Below are 27,215 nucleotides of genomic sequence, written 5' to 3' on the forward strand. Positions count from 1 at the left end.
TTACCTGATGGAATAACAGCAGGAAGTAGTTGTCTGTCTGCTTGTGTTAACACATAGACTGCAAACAATACCAACAGTGATCCAAACGCTCTAAGAGTTGAACTATTAGCAGGTCCTGATGATAACAGTTCTTCTTCTTCATCATAATTACCTCTTGTAATTAACCTTACAAACCACTGGCCCATGATTTCTGGATTGTCATTGCTTGAGTTTTTACATTGATTTGAATGTGTCTTGAATTGATTCACTGTTTACTCCCTATATTGTCTATATCACTGATCTGTTGTACAAAGTCCTCTGTAAATCATTAACAAAATCTTGAACAAGAAGGAAACAAAATAAAATAAAATAAAATAAAATGGCCATGGTTGACATGGTTGACTGAAAGCATTCTCTTTATATACATCCTGCTATGTCCAATTTCTGAATTGACAACAAAAAATATAAATACTTGGAAAACAGCAACTAATGATGTATATGTTGAACATAACACATATGGTCTTATTTTTCTTACCACACACTGTGGTACACACACACACACACACACACACACACACACACACACACGCGCGCGCGCGCGCGCGCACACACACTACGTATGCACACACACATACACATATTTTTGTATTCTAAAAGACGACTTTCAATTTTATGGACAAAGATATTTTGATATTTGATAATCATATATCTATATAAATAAATATATTTATCTATTTAAATAGAATGACTGTCAACAGTCTGTTGTCTCATGAGAAAATCACAGTCACAATTTGAACAGAGCGAGGCGAGGAAGATGAACGACAGGCACAGACAGACAGACAGACAGAGACTGACAGACAGACAGACAGACAGACAGAGACTGACTGACAGACAGACAGACAGACAGACAGACAGACAGACAGACAGACAGACAGACAGACAGACAGACAGACAGACAGACAGACAGACAGACAGACAGACAGACAGGAGTCTTAAGATAATATTGCAAGTTAAGCTTCACAGTGATAGCCTGCACCATTCTAACTACTGTATTTCATTTACTTATTTGTCCTGTCTGTTCATTTATTTCTATTGCACAATACAATTTAATATCAATTATCATAGCCACTGTAACTTGTACTTGGACATTTGACAGTATACAGGTTGACAACTTGTACCTGTATACACAGCAGCAAGTGACTGACAGTTAATAGCAGTTGACATTCAAACGATTCAACGATCAAGTCTGGACTTTGATATTCTAACAGTACTTAAATTTGTATGGGATGACATGAAAATGTTACTGGGTTGACACACTTTTTTGGAACATGGTTATTTTTCTGTGATATCTGAACATCCTCTGATAGGCTGGGGTGGGGAGTGGTGAGTGGGTGGGGTAGTAATCTCCGTTTGGATTATATTTGAATAATGATGTCAGAACTCACCTGTTCGCCCACTGACGTAACGTCACTTTCAAGTCTGTGTAGACTCAAGTGCAGTTTGTGACAAATTCTAATCCCAGATCTCTTATCATGGGAGGCAAATGTATCAATACTTCGCAAATTACGGTAAGCAGACGTCGTAACTCTTCATAATATATTTACTTTGTCAATTTCTTCACGTAACTAAACGATGATAACCTGTTACATGTATAAGTTGCATAGATTTGTTAGATTCAAGTTCTGACGCCTGGCCCAGCAAGGTCGTATGAGGTCATGGACTCCAGTGACCTGTGGGATAATTTATTCATGACCTAACCAATCACAGCCGTTTACCTGAGCTGAGAAATTAGTTTACAAACAAATAACGTTTCAAGATGTCTGCGCCCATGAGATGTGTGTGTTACCGAGGAAAGATTTCCTAGTTTCAAAGTGTGCCTCGAACGGGACCCCCAAGGAATCGTTGCGTTTAAACAGTGACATGTTACTCAAAGCTATTTTTGCGATGTGGAGCCAAAATTTTAGAATGTCGCATAGATTTTACCACAGATACTCCATGTTGTCAACATTTACAAACAACGGTTTCAGAATTCACCCAAGTTGTACAACTTCATGTGAATTAGTGTTTGATTTTCACGTACGTAAAACTTCAAATATCGCTTCGGATACTATTTATGCACTATCATCAGGCCATGGGAAATGTGGAGTGGCTATCATCAGAATATCTGGTCCCCAGACATCAGACGCTGTGAAGAAGCTAACGAGAAAGTTGAAAGTACCAAATCCAAGATTTGCATCAGTGGAAAGGTTTTGTGACCCTGTAACACATGAACCCCTTGACAGAGGACTACTATTGTGGTTCCCGGGTAAGAAACAAGCCTATTAAAGTTGTAATGCAATGGTGTGTAAATAAAATACAAATGAATTGTTTGAAAAGAAAGAAATCTGTAATGAAATAAACAATCCAAATTTAAAAATGCAAACGATATGACAGGGGTCAACCCAAATAATAGCCTTCAATACTATTAGAATTAATGTGTAGTTAGTACTGTCATATTTTATTTTTGAATGCATTTAGAATATAAAAAAACTCAGGAAATATGTTGTTTTATGTTTATGCCATACACATCTTTGTAACTAGGCTATGATGGAAATTCTGATTCATCATATCAACCACATTGAATTCATGAAAATATATTCTCCTTCCTACATGTACCACTCAGATGTTGTACCGTACTTTGCATAATAGCATGATCAAGACTGTGACTGGTCTAGCTGCAATAATTGTAACGTCTTGTTGCGGTTTTGAGGTTTTTTTCGTCTGTTTTGGTGACTTTCTAAGTTTTAGTGTTTAACACAAGATGCTACAGTTATTGCAACTATGACTGGTCTTCCTCTTTGATTTCTATAAAATCAAAGAAAATTCAAACTTCTACTTACAGGTAACACAAGCAATAAATGAATTACTCAAAGTTTACAGGCAGACAGTCAGAAGTTTGTCATTGACTTTTTATACATAAATCTACCAAACAATAAACATTTCTTCCTCTTCTACAAGATTGTTGTGGATCCTTTATATCAGGTTGATTAGTTTCCCACACATACATCATCATACACTGTATGCTTCTTTACGACACCACCCAAGATGTACCCATCCACAGGTGTGTACTGTAGTTGATAGGAAAAAAATAAGTCTGGCTAATACAAGAATTGCCAGAAGATTATGCAGCCCAGTCTGCAACATTTGAATGTACAAGAAATATTATGAGTTAAATCAGTTGCATCAGTGTTCTCGTATTTGGGATCTAAAACCTAACAAATGAAAAACACTTTAATTTTTTGTTGTTGATTGTAGGACCACACAGCTTTACAGGAGAGGATGTGTGCGAACTTCATATCCACGGAGGAATTGCTGTGATTAACTCTGTATACTCTGCACTAGAAAAAGTGGCAGGACTCCGACATGCTGAAGAAGGAGAGTTTACAAAGAGGTAAATATAGTCTGTAACCATTGCCCTCCCCAGAAAATAAAGTTAAATTACAAGAAATTTGTGTAATGCTATATCAAGGTATTTACCTTATTATTTTCTACAAATCCTGGATATAATAGAGTAAGCTAGCTGTCAGTATTGAAGGAGGCTTATTCATGACTCATGTGACTAACCAAAAGTGGTGGTTGTATTATGTAAAGAAACAGATATCATATACATGTATGTAGTGAAAACACATCCATACGTACATATGTACATACGTATGTACATTCATACATACATACATACATACATACATACATACATACATACATACATACATACATTGTCACACACAGACAAAGAAATACCCCCCCCCCCCACACACACACACACACATGCACACACACATGCACACACACTCACATAAATTGCAGTTTAATACAGTATGCATGATAAGAGTACAATATTTTCTGTAGGGCATTTCAAAATGGCAAGTTAGATCTGACAGAAGTTGAAGGTTTAGCAGACTTAATACATGCTGAAACAGAAGCTCAAAGAAAGCAAGCACTTAGACAGTTGGAGGGAGACCTTGGAAAACTGTACAGTGATTGGAGACGTAGATTGGTCAAGGCAAGAATACTTCTCTACACTTAAGATAGTCATGGAAATTTGTAATAGATTTTAATTATCTTGATTTGATGTCATGGGTACATTTTGATGTTAAAACCACATTTAGTTGTACAATCCAAAGTCTATACATGACCATTCAGACCCTAGATAACTTGAAAACTTTCTAATCTCTCTGCTCTATGTGTTCAACACTGAGTGTATGCCCACATCTTTAGATGCGTGTCTTTGTCTACCTGTCTCTATCTTTGTCTATGAAGATTGTAAAACAAATGTGCAATATAGTTGGGTATATCATTTAGAAATGTCATAATATCAGAGTTAAATTACGATGTTTTTGTTCCATTTTTCAACAGAGAACTAAACTGAAGTTTGATCATGACTAGGGTATTTCTCAGTCAGTATTTTTGTACATGTCATAACCACAAAGGTGTGAGAGAATTGGACTTCTTCTCAAGCTTAATTTGGACTAACAAAGTTTTAATATAGAGTAATATAAGGTAATAGGGGTTGTTGATGGTTGCCTCTTACCACTGTGAACCGGGTTTGAACCCATTCAGGGTTGTCTGTGGCCAAGTGGTTAAACCACTTACCTCTTACCACTGTAGTGAGGGTTCAAACCCTTGCAGGCTTTTAGTAAAATCTACCATGCTGTAAGTAATAAGTAAGAAGAGTGTCATTCAGTTTGACTCTATTGAACAATGCAGGTTTACCCGGGTACTCCTGTTTCCTCCTGCATTAACACAGAACCCATGAACACGATGGCCCTCACTGGACTTCTTGGGAGACAAGTGTTTATATACTTAAAGAAATATCCAGTATAAATAAGATTAAGGCAGGGCTGTGAGTGTGTATGAACTGTTAACATACGAAAGTGATACATTATACATTTTCTTTATCATTTCTTGATGTGAAGAATTTCCCAAGATATCAGAATCAGAGGGATTCAAAGTGAAAACCATATTAATGAGAAGATGACTTCTCTTGTCTGTCTGTAGTGTGCTGCTAATGTTGAAGCCTATATCGATTTTAGTGAAGATGATAACATTGAAAACAATGTCTTGGAACAAGGTGAGTGATACCTCTAGAGTCATACAGCGTTACCTCTAGAGTCATACAGCATTACCTCTAGTCATACAGCCTTACCTCTAAAGTCATACAGCCTTACCTCTAGAGTCATACAGTGTTACCTCTAGAGTCATACATTCTTACCTCTAGAGTCATACAGCCTTACCTCTAGAGTCATACAGCGTTACCTCTAGTCATACAGTCTTACCTCTAGAGTCATACAGCCTTACCTCTAGAGTCATACAGCCTTACCCCTAGAGTCATACATACAGCCTTACCCCTAGTCATACAGTATTACCTCTAGAGTCATACATTCTTACCTCTAGAGTCATAAAGCCTTACCTCTAGAGTCATACAGCCTTACCCCTAGAGTCATACAGCCCTACCTCTAGTCATACAGTGTTACCTCTAGAGTCATACGGTCTTACCTCTAGAGTCATACGGCCTTACCTCGAGTCATACAGCCTTACCTCTAGAGTCATACAGCCTTACCTCTAGAGTCATACAGCCTTACATCTAGAGTCATACAGTCTTACCTCTAGAGTCATACAGCCTTACCTCTAGAGTCATACACCTCTACCTCTAGAGTCATACAGCCTTACCTCTAGAGTCATACAGCCTTACCTCTAGAGTCATACAGTCTTACCTCTAGAGTCATACAGCCTTACCTTTAGAGGCATACAGCCTTACCTCTAGAGTCATACAGCCTTACCTCTAGAGTCATACAGCCTTACCTCTAGAGTCATACAGTCTTACCTCTAGAGTCATACAGCCTTACCTCTAGAGTCATACATACAGCCTTACCCCTAGTCATACAGTATTACCTCTAGAGTCATACATTCTTACCTCTAGAGTCATAAAGCCTTACCTCTAGAGTCATACAGCCTTACCCCTAGAGTCATACAGCCTTACCTCTAGTCATACAGTCTTACCTCTAGAGTCATACAGCCTTACCTCTAGAGTCATACAGTCTTACCTCTAGAGTCATACAGTCTTACCTCTAGAGTCATACAGTCTTACCTCTAGAGTCATACAGTCTTACCTCTAGAGTCATACAGCCTTACCTCTAGAGTCATACAGCCTTACCTCTAGAGTCATACAGCATTACCTCTAGAGCCATACAGCCTTACCTCTAGAGTCATACAGCCTTACCTCTAGAGTCATACAGTCTTACCTCTAGAGTCATACACCTCTACCTCTAGAGTCATACAGCCTTACCTCTAGAGTCATACAGCCTTACCTCTAGAGTCATACAGCCTTACCTCTAGAGTCATACAGCCTTACCTCTAGAGTCATACAGCCTTACCTCTAGAGTCATACAGTCTTACCTCTAGAGTCATACACCTCTACCTCTAGAGTCATACAGCCTTACCTCTAGAGGCATACAGCCTTACCTCTAGAGTCATACAGCCTTACCTCCAGAGTCATACACCTCTACCTCTAGAGGCATACAGCCTTACCTCTAGAGGCATACAGCCTTACCTCTAGAGTCATACACCTCTACCTCTAGAGTCATACAGCCTTACCTCTAGAGTCATACAGCCTTACCTCTAGAGTCATACAGCCTTACCTCTAGAGTCATACAGCCTTACCTCTAGAGTCATACAGTGTTACCTCTAGAGTCATACAGCCTTACCTCCAGAGTCATACACCTCTACCTCTAGAGTCATACAGCCTTACCTCTAGAGTCATACAGCCTTACCTCTAGAGTCATACAGCCTTACCTCTAGAGTCATACACCTCTACCTCTAGAGTCATACAGCCTTACCTCTAGTCATAGTCTTACCTCTAGAGTCATACACCTCTACCTCTAGAGTCATACAGCCTTACCTCTAGTCATACAGTCTTACCTCTAGAGTCATACACCTCTACCTCTAGAGTCATACAGCCTTACCTCTAGAGTCATACATTCTTACCTCTAGAGTCATACAGTCTTACCTCTAGAGTCATACAGCATTACCTCTAGAGTCATACAGCCTTACCTCTAGAGTCATACATTCTTACCTCTAGAGTCATACAGCCTTACCTCTAAAGTCATACAGCCTTACCTCTAGAGTCATACAGCCTTACCTCTAGAGTCATAAAGCATTACCTCTAGAGTCATACACCTCTACCCCCCGGTACCTCTAGAGTCATACAGCCTGTGAACACAAACACAACCAACTTGGCTTTAAAAAAAGCCCACCAACTTGGTAGTATTCTTTAATGTATTAATGACCTACACCAAACATACATACTTCAATTCATAAACCCGTACTAATACAATAAATCCTAAAGTCTAATCCATTGAATTCCAGTGACTTTAGTTGTGATACGATACAGTATCAAAATTTCAGTTCATCATGTAACATGTACTTCAATGAGTTTAGCTGTGATAGGATAGAATGATATCAAAATTTCAGTTCATAATGTAACACATACTTCAATGAGTTTAGTTGTGATAGGATAGAATGATATCAAAATTTCAGTTCATAATGTAACACGTACTTCAATGAGTTTAGTTGTGATAGGATAGAATGATATCAATATTTCATTTCATTATGTAACACACACTTCAATGAGTTTAGTTGTGATAGGATAGAATGATATCAAAATTTCAGTTCATAATGTAACACACTTCAATGAGTTTAGCTGTGATAGGATAGAATGATATCAAAATTTCAGTTCATAATGTAACACACTTCAATGAGTTTAGCTGTGATAGGATAGAATGATATCAAAATTTCAGTTCATAATGTAACACACTTCAATGAGTTTAGCTGTGATAGGATAGAATGATATCAAAATTTCAGTTCATAATGTAACACGTACTTCAATGAGTTTAGTTGTGATAGGATAGAATGATATCAATATTTCATTTCATTATGTAACACACACTTCAATGAGTTTAGTTGTGATAGGATAGAATGATATCAATATTTCAGTTCATTATGTAACACATACTTCAATGAATTAAAAGTAAAAAATAGTGAATATATATATCTTTTTGTCCATCTACAGTGAAAGTATATTTTTTTGTCCATCTTGCACCAGGGTTCATTGAAAGAACATTGCTATGCACTAAAATATTATTCTGTATGTAAAAGATAAATGAAATCATATTAGCGTAAACGACATTCATACAATTGTTTATAACTTGGCATGCAATCCTGAATTGCAAGTTGAACCTCTTCAGGATAGACTGTGACATCAATATCATCTCCATTAGAAGGACTAGATGGGTGAAGGCCATCCCGTGACAAAAGTGTCCCATGCCATAATTCCACAGGACCAAATCTGGTCAATTCCTCCATGAACTTCTGTGAAATTTCTGGTTTCCAAGTGAGCATGCATTTGTTATAGGGAATACCGACAGCTTGGCAGTATTTCTGCATCATCATAGCCGGATTACGCTGTAAATCATCAGCATCCACTATGATGGGTTCACATTCTATTTTCTCCTTCACAAGGTAGTTATACAAAGTTAATATTTCCTGTGTTCCGATCTCATCTGCTCTGAATTCAGTAGAGTATGGTAACCCCTTCTCCTTGGCTCTTGGAGTACCCAGAAAATTAGAAATTATAACCTTTGCCGGATGACGTATCAGGATTGAATGACGGAATCCTTCAGGAATTTTATCGAGGTGACCATTGACCAAGTTAATAGCCATATCTTTTATGAATAAATTACTTCTGTCAATTCTGAAATCTTCTAATTTTGTTTTCACTTGCTTGTATGAAAGTCCTCGCTTAGGTGGGATTGCAGTTAAGCCACCAAACCTCTCCTCAATGAGTCCAAAATATGCAGCTTCAGTGAAAGGCTCGTGGAAAACTTCTACATCAGGCAAATTTCGCATACATCTTTCAAAAGCAGTGCTTAAACTTCTATAAGCTGACCATAGGATTACTTTTACATGTGAAGACCTGGTACTTGTTTCTATCTCCATTGGTTATGATTACAAATTACGTTTAAAGATGTTGTTACAATCCCTAAGGGGAGGCAGGCTTTTAACTGAAATATAAATGAAAGTACACATGCAAACATTAACTTCAGTTTAATACCTTTGTAAATGTTACATAAAAACTTCAACATATTAAGTTTTGTAGTAAATTTACTTCCTCAGTAAAGATGAAAGACTTGAGAGCTAGCCACATACAGAAGTGTGGTGCAGTGTGGCGGCACCCATGCAGTTAAATTAATTCAAACAAAAAAAAAATTCCCAGAGGTATTACTAAAGGTTACAGTGTACATACCATGTGTACAAGGTTACAGTGCCCTGTGTACATACCATGTGTACAAAGTTACAGTGCCATGTGTACAAGGTTACAGTGTACATACCATGTGTAAAAAAGGTTAAAGTGTACATACCATGTGTGCAAGGTTACAGTTTACATACCATGTGTACAAGGTTACAGTTTACATACCATGTGTACAAGGTTACAGTTTACATACCATGTGTACAAGGTTACAGTTTACATACCATGTGTAAAAGGTTACAGTGTATATACCATGTGTACAAGGTTACAGTGTACATACCATGTGTACAAGGCTACGATGTACATGCCATGTGTACAAGGCTACAGTGTACATACCATATGTACAAGGTTACAGTGTACATACCATATGTACAAGGTTACAGTGTACATACCATGTTTACAAGGTTACAGTGTACATACCATGTGTACTGGGTTACAGTGTACATACCATGTGTACAAGGATACAGTTTACATACCATGTGTACAAGGTTACAGTGTACATACCATGTGTACAAGGTTACAGTGTACATACCATGTGTACAAGGTTACAGTGTACATACCATGTGTACCTAGTAGATGAACCTTGCGTGGTAATTTTACTTCAGTTGGGAATAATTTGTGTAGTATTAGCTACGTGTTATCAGTGTTTCTGTGGATTATTTGTAATCATCAAGACTCAATTTGTTTTTTTTAGACAGCCTGGAACTTGCAGCTCGTGGGTAGAAATTCCATATTAAGGAGCTCGTCTTCCATCAGTGTCGGAATAAGTTGGAATAATATGTAAATGATGTTAGAATATACAATAAAATGAGATATAGTTTGGGCTCTTTTTTGAGTGTGTGACTTGACTAGCTAGATGCATGAAATGTATGTATACAAATGATGATGCATGTGAAAAATGGGTGTGCTATTTATAGGACATTGACGACATTCGATTCTCACAGTCCACAACACTGTCACCTATACACAATATATATAGATGTAGGAAAGGGATGAAGCTTCTCATGCTGAATGATTCTAGTCAAACCCAAATAAATCATAAACAACAATATCAATCCCAAATACACATCTTATGATCGAAAACAAAATTTAGTTATTACCTCACAACTAATATAGGCAACACCAAAGAAAAGTCGCAACTTAAAAAAGGTACACTCAAAAGTCTACCAAATTTCTGCCAATTTCACTAATATACAGGCAGATCTAGAGGACAAGCGCTAGCTCTTGACAGCATCCGGGTCTTATTATACAGTGCTCAGTGCATACAAAGACAACCGTGCACGGCTACAGGACTGGTGTATTTGAGTTATAATTCCTTTTATGCATGTGTGTAGCTGTGTAAAAATCAACTTATTTGAACAATAGTACAAATGTGCTACCTTGCTAGTAACCATAGTGATTTGATTTGAAGATTTGCCATGGTATATGTCCAACAGAGTGAATAGTTCAGTAGTGAGCACTAAATGTAGTAACATGTCCTTGACCTACAGCGGAGTGCACTAGTGGTGCCGATCACCAAGTGTATGGTGGACCATAGGAAGGTCTATGGGTAGACCACTGTAAGTTAGTGTTTAGTTTCGACACAAAAATAAGTATTCATAAAAGACGTTCATGAATTAATATTCTACATTGTAGACAGTGTATTGACACACGTAAACTTAATCGCAATCACAGGTCTGGTATAGCCTGACGAGACATATGAATATTGGGGTTAACAGAGTGTCGAACTCTTCGTAATTACGCGATTTATGTCGTAAAATCGGTATCACGTATTATCATTTATACAGATAAGTTTATCTGAAATATACTATTTATTCTAGCTGGATCGGTGTAATTATTTATTCTGAATTATTTTATGATAAGGAAGAACAACAAAACGTAGAACATCGGATGTCATCCGGCAAATCTAATTTAAAATCAACATCAGACAGCGGCATTAAGTTTTATACACAGGGTTCGAACACACCCATGATATATATTCATTTATAATATACCTAGTGATAATACTGTGCCATGATTCGCTAGAATCAGTCACGTGATAGGAAAATAGAATGACTACTTCCCTTGGGGAAATAGTCCCATCAATTTTTACATAGTCACGTGACCACCGCGCGTTCACAGCAGGTCAAAATGGCAGCTTCTGACGATGTCGTCTGCCACCGCGAGTTCACAGCATGAGGTATATTATAAAACACATATTGCCTGGCCATGAGGGCTATAGCACCCGTTTATTACACCCGAGGGACTGTGAGTTACCAGAATCACATGCTATTTCCCGAGGCCAAAGTAATCTAATTTAAAATCAACATCAGACAGCGGCATTAAGTTTTATACACAGGGTTCGAACACACCCATGATATGTGTTCAATATATTAGCGAGTCAATAAATAAATTTCGTATTCAGAAAACACATGAACGCATTTCTACTAGTAGTTGAATATTCGATGCCGTTTGTGTATTTTGACACATCTACCCATCAAGTCGCAACTGACGTGCAAAAATACATGTCGAAATAGTTTATAATGATTTGTATGACTTTTCTATTTCAGCATACCTTGAATAAAAAATATCTTAACACTTACTGTATATACAATACAAAATGTGTAACGACCCGATCATACACAGCATTTCACGTTCATTTGACATTTCTAAGGGGAAAATGAATGTTCGATGTTCAAGGAACGGATAAAAAAAATGGTTACCTACCATGCAACGATATTGATGTATATTCATTGAACTGTTTGACCCAACATATACTAAAATATAATATAATGGCGTGGTATACAGATTATCATATCCGCTCATTACTATTAATGTTATTCTTAAGAAATATATTCACGTTTTATTGTTTAAATTTGCAAAGCTGCCCTTTGTATCTAAACTTGTCAAGTTGGTTTTGTTAAAGTGTTGGGTTAAAGACAATAGAAACCATTAAGTCCTGGATGGATTTAGATAAAAGATATTTTAATTTCAACTTAAACTAGGCAAACGTGGTAATATGACCATAGGTATGCCGTTCTGTTTGAAACAAATGAAAGTAATCTGGTTTACAAAGGGGTAACAGTGATTGGACAAGGTGTTTCATCTTATACAAAATTTAGTCCGTTTTTTGTGCCGTTCATGATACTGTTTATTAATCTTTCCATGTCAACCTACGTACTTCGAGAAAGGCATGCACCATGTACATGAACAATAACAATAAATATATTCAACTTTGGTCAAGCAACACTAGTGATCAGAGTATTCACACACATTTATGAATTTGGAAAAAAGGTTATTTTGAATTAGACGCAGTAACACATGATGCACAGATCGTGAACTCTCCATGAAATGTGATATCCATGATTCCGTTATTTAGTTTAGTTTACGATGTATGCAGTAGAAATCATCGATGTGAATTTAAAAGTGACATTTCTGTCAAACATAGGACGGGTATAAAAATGATATATTTGATCGTATCATCCCAAAACTCCCGAGTAGTAATTTAGTACTAGGACTCGCAATTAGTAGGACCCGTTGCGTGTACGTTTCACACGATTTTGAACAAGGTAATTTTCTAGCTGAAGATATCGGGTTTTGAATGTGGCCTTGTTACATTGTGGTAAGAGATTTGCGCACTGGGCAAGGGGATACTTCGACATTCATATAGTACCACTTTGTTTCGTGATTTTTACTAATCATGGCTTGTAAAGATTTGGTTGAGATGCTATCCAAAGGTAAACACAGTTTAGCCCGAAATGCCACACGTTTGCCCATCAGTGACACTTTTAATATTGACAACACCAAAGAAAAGTCGCAACTTAAATAAGGTACGCTCAAAAGTCTACAAAATTTCTGCCAATGTCACTAACATACAGGCAGATCTAGAGGACAAGCTCTTGACAACATCCGGGTCTTATTATACAGTGCTCAGTGCATACAAAGACACCCGTGCACGGCTACAGGACTGGTGTATTTGAGTTATAATTCCTTTTATGCATGTGTGTAACTGTGTAAAAATCAACTTATTTGAACAATAGTACAAATGTGCTACCTTGCTAGTAACCATAATGATTTGATTTCAAGATTTGCCATAGTGTATGTCCAACCATGGAAGTATAACCCTCGTGGGTTAACTTCCATGGTCCAACAGAGTGAACAGTTCAGTAGTGAGCACGAAATGTAGTGACCTATTTGACCTACAGCGGAGTGCACTAGTGGTGCCGATCACCAAGTGTATGTTGGACCATAGGAGGGTCTATGGGTAGACCACTGCAAGTTAGTGTTTAGTTTCGACACAAAAATAAGTATTCATAAAAGACGTTCAGGAATTAATATTCTACATTGTAGACGGTGTATTGACACATGTAAACTTAATCGCAAGCACAGGCCTGGTATAGCCTGACGAGACATATGAATATTGGGGTTAACAGAGTGTCGAACTCTTCGTAATTACGCGATTTATGTCGTAAAATCGGTATCACGTATTATTATTTATACAGATAGGTTTATCTGAAATATACTATTTATTCTAGCTGGATCGGTGTAATTACTTATTCTGAAATATTTTATGATAAGTATGAACTACAAAACGTAGAACATCGGATGTCATCCGGCAAATCTAATTTAAAATCAACATCAGACAACGGCATGAAGTTTTATACACAGGGTTCGAACACACCCATGATATATATTCATATATATTAGCGAGTCAATAAATAAATTTCGTATTCAGAAAACACATGAACGCATTTCTACTAGTAGTTGAATATTCGATGCCGTTTGTGTATTTTGACACATCTACCCATCAAGTCGCAACTGACGTGCAAAAATACATGTCGAAATAGTTTATAATGATTTGTATGACTTTTCTATTTCAGCATACCTTAAATAAAACATCTTAACACTTACTGTATATACAATACAAAATGTGTAACGACCCGATCATACACAGCATTTCACGTTCATTTGACATTTCTAAGGGGAAAATGAATGTTCGATGTTCAAGGAACGGATAAAAAAAATGGTTACCTACCATGCAACGATATTGATGTATATTCATTGAACTGTTTAACCCAACATATACTAAAATATAATATAATGGCGTGGTATACAGATTATCATATCCGCTCATTACTATTAATGTTATTCTTAAGAAATACATTCACGTTTTATTGTTTAAATTTGCAACGCTGCCCTTTGTATCTAAACTTGTCAAGTTGGTTTTGTTAAAGTGTTGGGTTAAAGACAATAGAAACCATTAAGTCCTGGATGGATTTAGATAAAAGATATTTTAATTTCAACTTAAACTAGGCAAACGTGGTAATATGACCATAGGTATGCCGTTCTGTTTGAAACAAATGAAAGTAATCTGGTTTACAAAGGGGTAACAGTGATTGGACAAGGTGTTTCATCTTATACAAAATTTAGTCCGTTTTTTGTGCCGTTCATGATACTGTTTATTAATCTTTCCATGTCAACCTACGTACTTCGAGAAAGGCATGCACCATGTACATGAACAATAACAATAAATATATTCAACTTTGGTCAAGCAACACTAGTGATCAGAGTATTCACACACATTTATGAATTTGGAAAAAGGTTATTTTGAATTAGACGCAGTAACACATGTAGTCTTGCTGCTAGACGTTCGGGCTTTCTTTCGATGCTATAACTATAAGCGAACGAAGTTCGCATGTGAGGGCCTGCCCGAACATGTGTTCCATCCTCGATAGCGTTGTTCGGCGATGTGTCGTATTTTATCGGAAGAACATCCGAGGGCTAGCTGATAGACTATAACACATGATGCACAGGTCGTGAACTCTCCATGAAATGTGATATCCATGATTCCGTTATTTAGTTTAGTTTACGATGTTTGCAGTAGAAATCATCGATGTGAATTTAAAAGTGACATTTCTGTCAAACATAGGACGGGTATAAAAATGATATATTTGATCGTATCATCCCAAAACTCCCGAGTAGTAATTACTAGGACTCGCAATTAGTAGGAGCCGTTGCGTATACGTTTCACACGATTTTGAACAACGTAATTTTCTAGCTGAAGATATCGCGTTTTGAATGTGGCCTTGCTACATTGCGGTAAGAGATTTGCGCACTGGGCAAGGGGATACTTCGACATTCATATAGTACCACTTTGTTTCGTGATTTTTACTAATCATGGCTTGTAAAGATTTGGTTGAGATGCTATCCAAAGGTAAACACAGTTTAGCCCGCAATGCCACACGTTTGCCCATCAGTGACACTTTTAATCGCCCTTTTGTTGTGTTCAACTAAATGACTTCACCCGCGACAACACAGTAGTGATAATCTCATGAATATTCCAAGGGCGGGCACGGGCGGTTTTGGACAACCGCGGGCAACACAGATGATTACCGTCAACTTGAATAAGATCACCTCCCTTAACATAATTGAACTCCTTACAGTACAGAACTTATATCCACTGTTATATGACTGCTGTCGTGTTCACATACCTTAAAAGTCATGTGACATAAGCTTCATACAGATTCAGTTCCTCAAACGTGACTGTCATAGAACAGGTGATGTACAGGTAATTGTATGTAAAACCACCATTGAGTCAGAGATGGTGTGATCGTGGTGTCAATTTTCAATTCCATAGACATTTGATCTGGTAGCTAGATCATAAACAGTCATTCTCACTCTCAGTCCTTCTTATTATCATTTTTATTAGTATTTTATTGGTATCATTAGACCCGAGTTGTATGACCCTCAATAGAATGAATTTTTAATTATGTGGAATAGGGTGCTAATTTCCGTTTGTTCGCAAGACATAGGTCATATTCATATTATAATCATCGGAGACGTTGCTTAAGTGATTTGGAATATTCATAGACCCTACAGGGTCTATGGAATATTGGAGTAATTTAAACTTATGATTTTTTTCCATCATTGTTTGCTATTTATTCAAAATAGATACAAAAATAATGTACCATCTTGTGAGAAGACCAGTAGCTCGAACAAATTGATCCTTTTGACCAATAGTGATTTTCTCAGATTTTCACACACTGCGAGATACTGCAGTGTCTGCTTGAAACTTACAAAAACAACAAACATTATGTTAAAAATGTAAACAAAGAAAGAAAGAAAGAATTGCTAAAAATAATGAACGCTGGTGATTAATTTCCACTTTGTACAAAAATGATGTCATTTATCCAAGCAATCTTGCAACTCATCTATAGTGTCTGACAACAATGAGGATCATAAGCATGTAAACGACAATTCAGGGACACAGTTGTAAGTTTCACAGGGCTATTGTTCACATAAAAAAATGTATTGAATAAAGTTGACTAAAGTTGCAGCCTTGTTTAATACTGTTTAACACCCAACAAACAACATAAAGTAAATGAACTGTAACGATGTCTGTTGATGTATACTCAAATGCAGAATAAATATACTTTTCAACTACTGACTAATAAAGTACAAAAATATTATTAGAAGTTCATCTTATGGCTCTAAATTGTACTTTCTTCTCTCTTTATTATAGCTGAAAGGACTGTTGTAACTTTGACAGAAGAAATTAAAACCCATCTTGCAGACAATAGGAGAGGAGAAAGATTGAGAAGTGGTGTGCATGTCACTATAGCAGGTCCCCCAAATGCTGGAAAAAGCAGTCTTCTCAATGCAATATGTAAGTTCTTGTGGTGGTGGGGGAGGGGTATGGGGGGCTACAGCCTTCAAAGATAATCACTCATGTAGGTCACTATTTCACACAAAAAACACACAAATGTTAAAAAAAAAATTAGCCAAAGAAAGAGTGAAAAATCTCGTCAGAGACTTGAGCAAGTCACAATGGATCTCTACACCATTAGTCAGTCAGTCAGTCAGTCAGTCAGTCAGTCAGTCAGTCAGTGAGTCAACCAGCCTGCCAGCCTGTCTGCCTGCCTGCCAGCCAGCCAGCCTGCCTGCCTGCCTGCCTGCCTGCCAGTCAGCCTGCCTGCCAGCCAGCCAGCCAGCCAGCCTGTCAACCTGCCTGCCTGCCTGTCTGCCTGTCTGTCTGTCTGTCTGTCTGTCTGTCTGTCTGTCTGTCTGTCTGTGTCTGTCTGTCTGTGCATGTATTCATCCAACCATCTGTCTGTCTCTTTCTCCCACCCCTCTCCACCACCCTCTCCCCCACCCCCTCTCACTTACTTGATACTGACTATTAATAACTTCCCTGTCTTACCATTAGGTCAGAGACCAGCTGCTATAGTGTCATCCATTGCTGGTACTACCAGAGATGTGGTAGAAACTGCTGTCAACATAGGGGGGTTTCCTGTACTTTTAAGTGATACTGCTGGACTTAGAGATACTCAGGATGTTGTGGAACAAGAAGGTGTCAGAAGGGCAGTACAAAGGTACTTCTGATAATATATATACCGTATATATATCTAACCTGTATAAGTCGTTTCATCATATTTATGTGAAGTGTGTGTGTGTGTGTGTGTGTGTGTGTGTGTGTGTTAGTTGTTTCAGCATCACATTACATAATTTTCACTCAGTTGCCAAGAATCACCATTCATCGTATCAAATATACTTTGCAAATTATTTATGCTCTTGAGCTCTAATATTACAAAATATGATTTCCAAAGCAAGGAAATGTTTCTTGGTTGCATTCTACATATTACTTGCGCCTGACAACTGTGTTTCTGACCCAATGTAATATTAAATCTGACATTGTTTTTAACTTATTTTGAATATGTTTCTACTCTGTATCTTTTATCTGTTCAGGGCTCAGCAAGCAGATATAACAATATTTGTAATTGATGTGAACTCACTCAAACCTGGTCAAGTTACTAATCAAATCCTGGAAAATATCAACCAACTGAAAAATGGAGTAACAGAAGAAATGGAATCAAACGATGATCATATATTCAAAATGGCGGACAGAGACAAAGAAAATTTGCAGTCAGAGTGGAAAGATGGCATTATTGTTGTGTTGAATAAAATTGATGCACTGAAGTCAAAAAACCACAAAACTGTGTTGATGGAGGAAACAACTAAAACAAACAATGTTTGTGTGATTTCTTGTCTCCATGGTGATAACTTTGAAGGTTTTCTGGAAATGCTGAAAGACAAAGTTAAACAAATGTAAGTGCAATAGTATGTGTTAATATTGTAATAAGAATAAACCTCACTACTTAAATACTTAAGATAAAATGTCCGTGGTCCAAAAAAACTTGGGAAAAAATGTTATGAGAGTAATCCTTCAGAGAACTTAAAGGCCAATGTTGGATGGTGTAGAATTAACCTTTTTAATTTTAAAGAAATATTTGGCTGATGGAGCTATAGAAAAAGTTTGTCCTGAACAACAGAATAATTCTATTTAATCAGGTAAGATAGTAGGTCTCCACAGGTAAGATAGTAGTATTGTAAGACTATGGGATTCAGACGTTGGGGTTTAAGTTCTCACAGTTCTGTGTGTCTGATAGATAGTTCCCATAAACCCTTGCAGGAAATCCCAATAATGACCAAACACATGTCAAGTACAGTACAGTTTCTTTATATGATTTCAAAGCTGAATAAGTTTTTTCCTTTGTAAATGTTATGACGAAAAAACAATTGGTTCTACATTTAAATTTGAGAATATATTAAAAGTTAATATTGATATAATCATTTACAGGTGTGCTAGTCCATCCACTGGAAGTCCAAGTTTAACTCAAGCTAGACACAGAAACCATCTCAGGAAATGTCTTCAGTCTTTGTCTCAGTTCAGTGAACATGAGGACCTTGTGATTGTGGCTGAATATTTACGAATTGCTTTGAGAGAAATTGGAAAGATTACCGGTAAAGTTGGTGCTGAAGAAATTCTGGATGTAATTTTTAAAGATTTTTGTATAGGAAAATAAAAATATTATGAAAGTCTCCTTTGATTAGTCTAGCATTTATAGGTCCTCAACAGGTGAAGCCTGGAGGGGACTACTATGTTGGGTCCTGTCCATGCAACAGGTGAAGCCTGGAGGGGACAACTATGTTGGGTCCTGTCCGTGCAACAGGTGAAGGCTGGAGGGCACTACTATGTTGGGTCCTGTCCATGCAACAGGTGAAGCCTGGAGGGCACTACTATGTTGGGTCCTGTCCATGCAACAGGTGAAGCCTGGAGGGCACTACTATGTTGGGTCCTGTCCATGCAACAGGTGAAGCCTGGAGGGGACTAGTATGTTGGGTCCTGTCCATGCAACAGGTGAAGGCTGGAGGGGACTACTATGTTGGGTCCTGTCCATGCAACAGGTAAAGCCTGGAGGGCACTACTATGTTGGGTCCTGTCCATGCAACAGGTGAAGCCTGGAGGGCACTACTATGTTGGGTCCTGTCCATGCAACAGGTGAAGCCTGGAGGGGACTAGTATGTTGGGTCCCATCCGTGCAATAGATGAAGCATGGAGGGGACTACTATGTTGGGTCCCGTCGTTGCTATATTCACTTTGTTTCACAACCTTCATGGTAATGGCCAAATGGCAGCCATATTGGTCATAAAATTCACATTATGAATTAGTTGAAATGTTGTGGACCATGTCTTCTATGAAGACTTGTTTTGTCTGTTATCACTTAGTAATCAAAATGTTGGCAGATAGTCATTAAACTCATATTTGAAGACTTGTTTGTGAAGTACATGTATTGCACTCCTTGTTATAAATACTTAGTAGCATTTCGGTGTTAAATAGAGACACAATAATTGTCCAAATTGCTCAGCATTTGAGGGTTTTAGGCAACAAAAATTAATGATACTTTAAAACAAGAGCAATCTTAGCAAATAATGTGTGCATCTCAAACACTATATGTGAAGCATTTATGACATTTTGGAGCATTAAAGGGTTATAATTTTTTGTTAGTGCTGCTCCTAACAATCTTAGTGAGCCCCTGATACTAAATGGATGCAATAAATAAATAATTGGGTTTTTCTCCTGGTTTTCTTGTATAGAATGTGCAAAGTTGGGGCACTGCACATGACATTTATATTTTGACAGGAACTTGTAGACTGTTCATGAGATCTGACCAAGTTTGAGGCTCAAAGATGTTGAATAGTTTGCAATTGAAATAGTTGAGTAAAGTACCTTTGGTAGTAGTGATTTAAATGAAATTGGGCAACGCATGACATGTTCATAAATAGATAAATAGTGAGAACTCACTTCCTTGGCAGGTACCTATTGGGGCAAAATGACTCAAGGCTGAGAGGGCAGTATTTTGGTTTTCAGTAACTTTCAATTTTGACATGAGGACAATATTTCTCTTCAGTATTTGGTAATAAATCATTTTTGAGTTTTAGCTGAGAGGGCGATATTTGACTTCAAATTACCCAAGACTGAGAAGGCAGTATTTTGGTAAATCATTTCTAACTTTGAGATGAGAGGGCGATATTTTGACTACAAACCATTAGGCAGGAAGTATAGACACACACAATACAAAAGAATATATCCCAAACCTTATGTCAACTTTATTAACACTTGAAAATTTTACAAAGCAAAGATACCAGTGTATAAGAAATGACATATTTACTGTAAATCAATTATTGCTGGGCTTGAAAGAGAATGTTTACGAGGAATAAAAATCTTTGGAAGGTGGAACCACTTGGTGGTATTGTGAAAATAGATCTTGGGAAATTAACTAATTAGAAAGGAGAGAAGTATAGCACCTATGAATAACACAATACCGAGTATAAAGAAATAAAAATTCATTGAAAACTGTTGAACATACAGCCCTAGTATAGAATAAAGCTATGTATGAAAACCTACCGTGTGAAAATAAAACATACAGCCAAATTTTGATCTCATTTCAAAACCAAAATTTCAAGCTTTTAAGTAATGAAAAATCAATTTACTGAAACAAATGGAGATGACACCTTCAAGAAACACAACAAACTGAAAGATTACATTTATGTTGATTTGCAGCGGAAAGCAGACCTCAGAAATATACATCATGTACAAGTAGCATTACCACAATGAATACTGAGAGAGAAATGTGGATAAATTGAGACCACACTGTCTGTTTTACAGTGCACAATGATAATAACATTAAATGATAGCATGAATTCTCACATTTGCTATAGGTTAGCTGGGTTTTTTCAGTAACTGAATTTTTGTGTACATTTCCTGTGATAATTTGTATTTTGTGTGTAACATCTGTAGTTTTGAAACATCACTGTTTCTAATCAAAACATGAATACTACTGTGTAAAGTGATAGTGTTTTCAAAGTAACACATGTCTGTGCAGGAATAATACACTTTTACTTCAGCAGTTTTTATAATTTGCCATATGTAATGAAACCAGTATTATTAATCCAATAAGACTGTAAAGAAACAACATATTAGTCTTATTTCACCAACCTAAAAAATTCAAATAAAAAATCCAGCAAAATATCGGAAATTGGACTGTTTATACAAAAGATTCATATTTGTATCATAGCTAGGGAGTTTGGGTTACATTTAGGTATGGGAGAGAATATGATTAAACCCCCTAACTTAGCCCCAATTTTTATTGGCGACCACGAATGGCTACCGTTCTACATTTGCCCTAAATAAAATATTGGGAAAAGATCAAATTATACAACAGTGCACGAAGTGTACAAAATCTGATAAGAACAGAGTAGATTGCATTGATTAACCAGTGTATTCATAATTAATGAAGTCCAAATTGTATGTGTGTATGATCCATGAACAGACTTTAACAGACAGAAATATTTCATTTTTATTGTCAACAGTGTAAAACATCAAAATGACGTCAAATATTTGATGTTCAGACTGTAAAACAAAAGTAGGGTCAGACAGTTCAGTCGTAATGTACAGCTCTATTTACATGATTGTATTTGCTGGTAGGAAACTGCTGTAATATTTTAAACTCCTCAATACCACAGTGACATCTGACTGTATATACCGAAACATTCTAAAAAAAGCCAGGCCATATTTTTCTGCTGATGCAATGAAAAATAGAACGCTGGTTTCATAATCAATATGGTCTATTTATGGTGCATGTTGGATGATGCTGCAAAGAAGCCTGTGATTTTAAGACAATTTGACAGGAAATGCTATGATTTGTCACCTGTAATGGTACAGGATAGTAACGCTAGTATAATTCATTGAAACATTGAATACTGCTACTGTTACCAATGGCACTGTAAAAACCCACATTGAACACTGCATCAAAGCTCTCAGCAAGCTAACCTGGTGTGTAGAGCATCAAAACAAACCATTTCCCCAATTGAAATTGCATAATACCATTGCAGTTTGTTATACACTACAAACACATACAATATTAACACTTACCCCCCTGTACTAAGACTCACCCATTCAGCAATATAAAAATAAAACTACAAAAGTGAGAAAATTCTACAAGCTTCTTGAATAAATAAATACCAAAACATATTGAGATGTTATGTTGTGTTACATACATAGTGTGTCACTTTCAAGAAACAAGAAAAGCCACATTTGTACATATATTATTATACAAATTGCACTATTTGTCAAAAAGAAGTTTGAAGCTATACATAATGAATATCAATACAACATACTAAACCAGAAAAAACCTGAATTTGGTGTATTTTTGTTCTATTCTCATAGAACGATAAATAAGCACATATCCTGGCATAAATGTGCAATTTTGGGTGAAGGTGGAAAGTAACATTAAACAAACAAACAAACAAACAAACCTGTTTATATCTTAAAAGGATCTTTTAAGTACTATAAATAACAATTCACCTAGCTTTGATTTGGTCTCAGTGCAAACTACATTCTCTTTCTTTGAAAGTGAGAATATTTTTTCTTTAATTTTTTCCAATTTTTTTATTTTTTATTTTTAACTTGATATTTTATTCAAATTCATTTCAGCAAGTTGTATCACTGTGGAAGAACTTCTGAGAGAACAATGAAACTCCTTGAAATGTGATCAAGGTTTTTTGTTGTAAAATTGAGAAGACTTCTGTAATCATTTCATTGCTATATTACCTATAATGGTTGGGGAGGGAGATGTGAAATGAAGTACCTGCATGTTGGTGTTGTTTCTATAAATTTCAGCCTAACATTTGAGAAATATCTCATTACACAATAATCAAAGAGTTGAATGAACTTTGTTTTCAGGAGAGAAAAAAGCTAGAACTATGTAATGACGAAAATGAATATGGTAAATATGAAGGACACTGGACCCAGTTATCCATTGATATCAGTTTTTCACATATTAACACACTTGTCCACTAACATCCTCAACCCTAATGTTAGTGGCGTCCTCCATTTGTTTTGGTCAGCAAAACAAACTACGGTCAAACTGGGCCAAGTGTTCTTCAGTTTTGACAGAAAGACAAGTTGAGATTGTACCATCTTCCATCTATGTACAAAACAGGTACTCTTTCAAATGAGCTTCAATGACTGTACTAGTTCACATGGACCTAAAGAGCTTTGATGATTACACTAAGACCACAGAGTCTGTAAGGTATGCTATATTGGAGCATCCTCACACATTGGCCAATCATGTTGGAGCATCCTCGCACATTGGCTAATCATGTTGGAGCATCCTCACACATTGGCCAATCATGTTCGAGCATCCTCACACATTGGCCAATATCATGATGGATCATCCTCACACATTGGCCAATAATGACGGAGCATCCTCACACATTGGCCAATCATTCTGAGGACAGAGTGACACAACAAATCTCACAGTCTAAGAACTTATACATTTCAATAGTGGTCAAACGGTGTGTTATGTTTAAACAGCATTGTCAATACAAACTATACCAACAGTATTCTGTAATGTACTAATGACCAATACCAACTTGGTAGTATTCTGTAATGTATTAATGACCAATACCAACTTGGTAGTATTCTGTAATGTATTAATGACCAATACCAACATGTTTAGTCTTCTGTAATGTACTAATGACCTGTACCAACTTGGTAGTATTCTGTAATGTACTAATGATCTATACCAACTTGGTAGTATTCTGTAATGTACTAATGATCTATACCAACTTGGTAGTATTCTGTAATGTACTAATGACCTATACCAACTTGGTAGTATTCTATAATGTACTAATGACCTATACCAACTTGGTAGTCTTCTATAATGTATTAATGACCTATACCAACTAACTTGGTAGTATTCTGTAATGTACTAATGACCCATACCAACTTGGTAATATTCTGTAATGTACTAATGACCTATACCAACTTGGTAGTATTCTGTAATGTACTAATGACCAATACCAACTTGGTAGTATTCTGTAATGTATTAATGACCAATACCAACTTGGTAGTATTCTGTAATGTATTAATGACCTATACCAACTTGGTAGTATTCTGTAATGTACTAATGACCTATACCAACTTGGTAGTATTCTGTAATGTACTAATGATCTATACCAACTAGGTAGTATTCTATACTGTACTAATGACCTATACCAACTATCAACTACCAAACATACATACTTCAATTCATATACCGGTACTAATACAATAAATCCTGAAGTCAATTCCAATTGAATTCCAATGACTTTAGTTGTGATACGATGCAATGATATCAACATTTCAGTTCATTAGTTCATTATGTAACACATACTTCAATGAGTTTAGTTGTGATAGGATAGAATGATATCAATATTTCAGTTCATAATGTAACACACACTTCAATGAGTTTAGTTGTGATAGGATAGAATGATATCAAAATTTCAGTTCATAATGTAACACGTACTTCAATGAGTTTAGTTGTGATAGGATAGAATGATATCAAAATTTCAGTTCATTATGTAACACGTACTTCAATGAGTTTAGTTGTGATAGGATAGAATGATATCAAAATTTCAGTTCATAATGTAACACACACTTCAATGAGTTTAGTTGTGATAGGATAGAATGATATCAATATTTCATTTCATTATGTAACACGTACTTCAATGAGTTTAGTTGTGATAGGATAGAATGATATCAAAATTTCAGTTCATAATGTAACACACACTTCAATGAGTTTAGTTGTGATAGGATAGAATGATATCAATATTTCAGTTCATTATGTAACACATACTTCAATGAATTAAAAGTAAAAAATAGTGAATATTTATATCTTTTGTCCATCTACAGTGAAAGTATATTATTGTCCATCTTGCACCAGGGTTCATTGAAAGAACATTGCTATGCACTAAAATATTATTTTGTATGTAAAAGATAAATGAAATCAAACTAGCGTAAACGACATTCATACAATTGTTTATAACTTGGCATGCAATCCTGAATTGCAAGTTGAACCTCTTCAGGATAGACTGTGACATCAATATCATCTCCATTAGAAGGACTAGATGGGTGAAGGCCATCCCGTGACACAACTGCCCCATGCCATAATTCCACAGGACCAAATCTGGTCAATTCCTCCATGAACTTCTGTGAAATTTCTGGTTTCCAAGTGAGCATGCATTTGTTATAGGGAATACCGACTGCTTGGCAGTATTTCTGCATCATCATAGCCGGATTACGCTGTAAATCATCAGCATCCACTATGATGGGTTCACATTCTATTTTCTCCTTCACAAGGTAGTTATACAAAGTCAACAAGGCCTTAATTCCAATCTCATCTGCATAGAATTTATCAAAATAAGGAAACCCTACATCCTGGACTTTTTGAAAGCCCCTCATGAGAGAGGCTACTATTTTTGCTGGATGACGTATCAAGAATGAGTGATGGAATCCTTTAGGCATTTTATCAAAATGATCACCAAGATATACAGCTATATCTTTGACAAATACTATCTTGGTGCTAGCTGGAAATACACCTTCTAGGATTGTTTTTGTTTGCTGGTAAGATACTCCTTGATGATATGGAAGGTGAGTAAAGCCATCACGCCTTTCCCCAATGAGTCCATAAGTTGCAGCTACAACGAATGGTTCATGAAAAGCCTCAACATTGGGCAAGTTTCGCATGCATCTTTCAAAAGCAGTACCTAAACATCTAGGACCCGTCCACAGGATGGCTTTCACGGGTGAAGACTGGTAGGTACTTGTTTCTATCTCCATTGCGATATAATTGAATAAGTCAAAGAGTGTTGTGAAATACCCTGAAATGCAAAACAAAAAGTATGTTTTTGAAAATTACTATAATTACTATTAGAATGGACACCGTACTGTGCATGCATTCCTGCATCTGTATTATGTCATTTCTCTAATAAACAATATTCAAATTCAATCAAACCTGGCACAGTGGTGACATATCATATTGGAAGTCGCTTTGTTTTGTGACATATGCAAATTTGAGAAATCAATATTACTACAAGACTATAATACATAGACTCTATTAGAAAAGTTTCTTATCCTACAATATCAGGTGCAAGCGTTCGTTTAAGACATTGACCTTTGACCTTGTCCTTTATCTTCACAATCAATTATAATCAAACCACTTCTTGCATATAAATATAATTTGTTGCATTTATTTGATGGTACCACTTTTTATGAATAAATTACTTCTGTCAATGCTGAAATCTTCTAATTTTGTTTTCACTTGCTTGTGTGAAGGTCCTCGCTTAGGTGGGATTGCTGTTAAGGCACCAAACCTCTCCTCAATGAGTCCAAAATATGCAGATTCAGTGAAAAAGTTTCTACATCAGGCAAATTTCGCATACATCTTTCAAAAGTTCTATAAGTTGACCATAGGAAGACTTTTACATGCAAAGCCTTGGTACTTGTTTCTATCTCCATTGGTTACGATTACAAATTAAGTTTAAAGATGTTGCTACAATGTTACAAACATTTGACTGAAATATAAATGAAAGTACAGAAGCAAACATTAACCTCAGTTTAATAGCTTTGTAAATGTTACATAAAAACATAAACATATGAGTTTTATAGTAAATTTACTTCCTCTTGAGTTTAAGATGAAACACATGAGAGCTAGCCACATACAGTACTGCAGTGGGGCACACATGCAGGTAG

The 27,215-nt window shown here is 36.5% G+C and overlaps 3 protein-coding genes across 3 annotated transcripts in view; 1 reads left to right on the forward strand and 2 right to left on the reverse strand.

Annotated features, from left to right (window-relative positions):
* Positions 1-185, reverse strand: part of LOC144443120 (MFS-type efflux pump MSMEG_3705-like) — an 8,340-nt gene extending 8,155 nt beyond the window's left edge. The window contains exon 1 of the mRNA XM_078132492.1: positions 5-185. Coding sequence (XP_077988618.1) covers positions 5-185 — 181 coding nt within the window. The remainder of the gene's footprint in view (positions 1-4) is intronic.
* A 1,652-nt stretch (positions 186-1,837) lies between these two features.
* On the forward strand, positions 1,838-19,164 carry LOC144443449 (5-taurinomethyluridine-[tRNA] synthase subunit GTPB3, mitochondrial-like). Its single transcript, XM_078132928.1, has 8 exons — positions 1,838-2,284; positions 3,274-3,409; positions 3,868-4,021; positions 5,017-5,089; positions 16,824-16,967; positions 17,508-17,673; positions 18,047-18,406; positions 18,939-19,164. The coding sequence occupies exons 1-8, from the start codon at positions 1,900-1,902 to the stop codon at positions 19,162-19,164; spliced, it is 1,644 nt and encodes a 547-aa protein (XP_077989054.1). The 5' UTR covers positions 1,838-1,899.
* Positions 19,165-25,475: 6,311 nt separating this feature from the next.
* Positions 25,476-26,303, reverse strand: LOC144443122 (uncharacterized). Its single transcript, XM_078132493.1, has one exon. It carries the CDS (start codon positions 26,301-26,303, stop codon positions 25,476-25,478), a length of 828 nt encoding a protein of 275 aa, XP_077988619.1.
* Positions 26,304-27,215: the final 912 nt, after the last annotated feature.

Source organism: Glandiceps talaboti, chromosome 12 (genome assembly GCF_964340395.1).
Source record: "Glandiceps talaboti chromosome 12, keGlaTala1.1, whole genome shotgun sequence".
NCBI lineage: Eukaryota > Metazoa > Hemichordata > Enteropneusta > Spengelidae > Glandiceps > Glandiceps talaboti.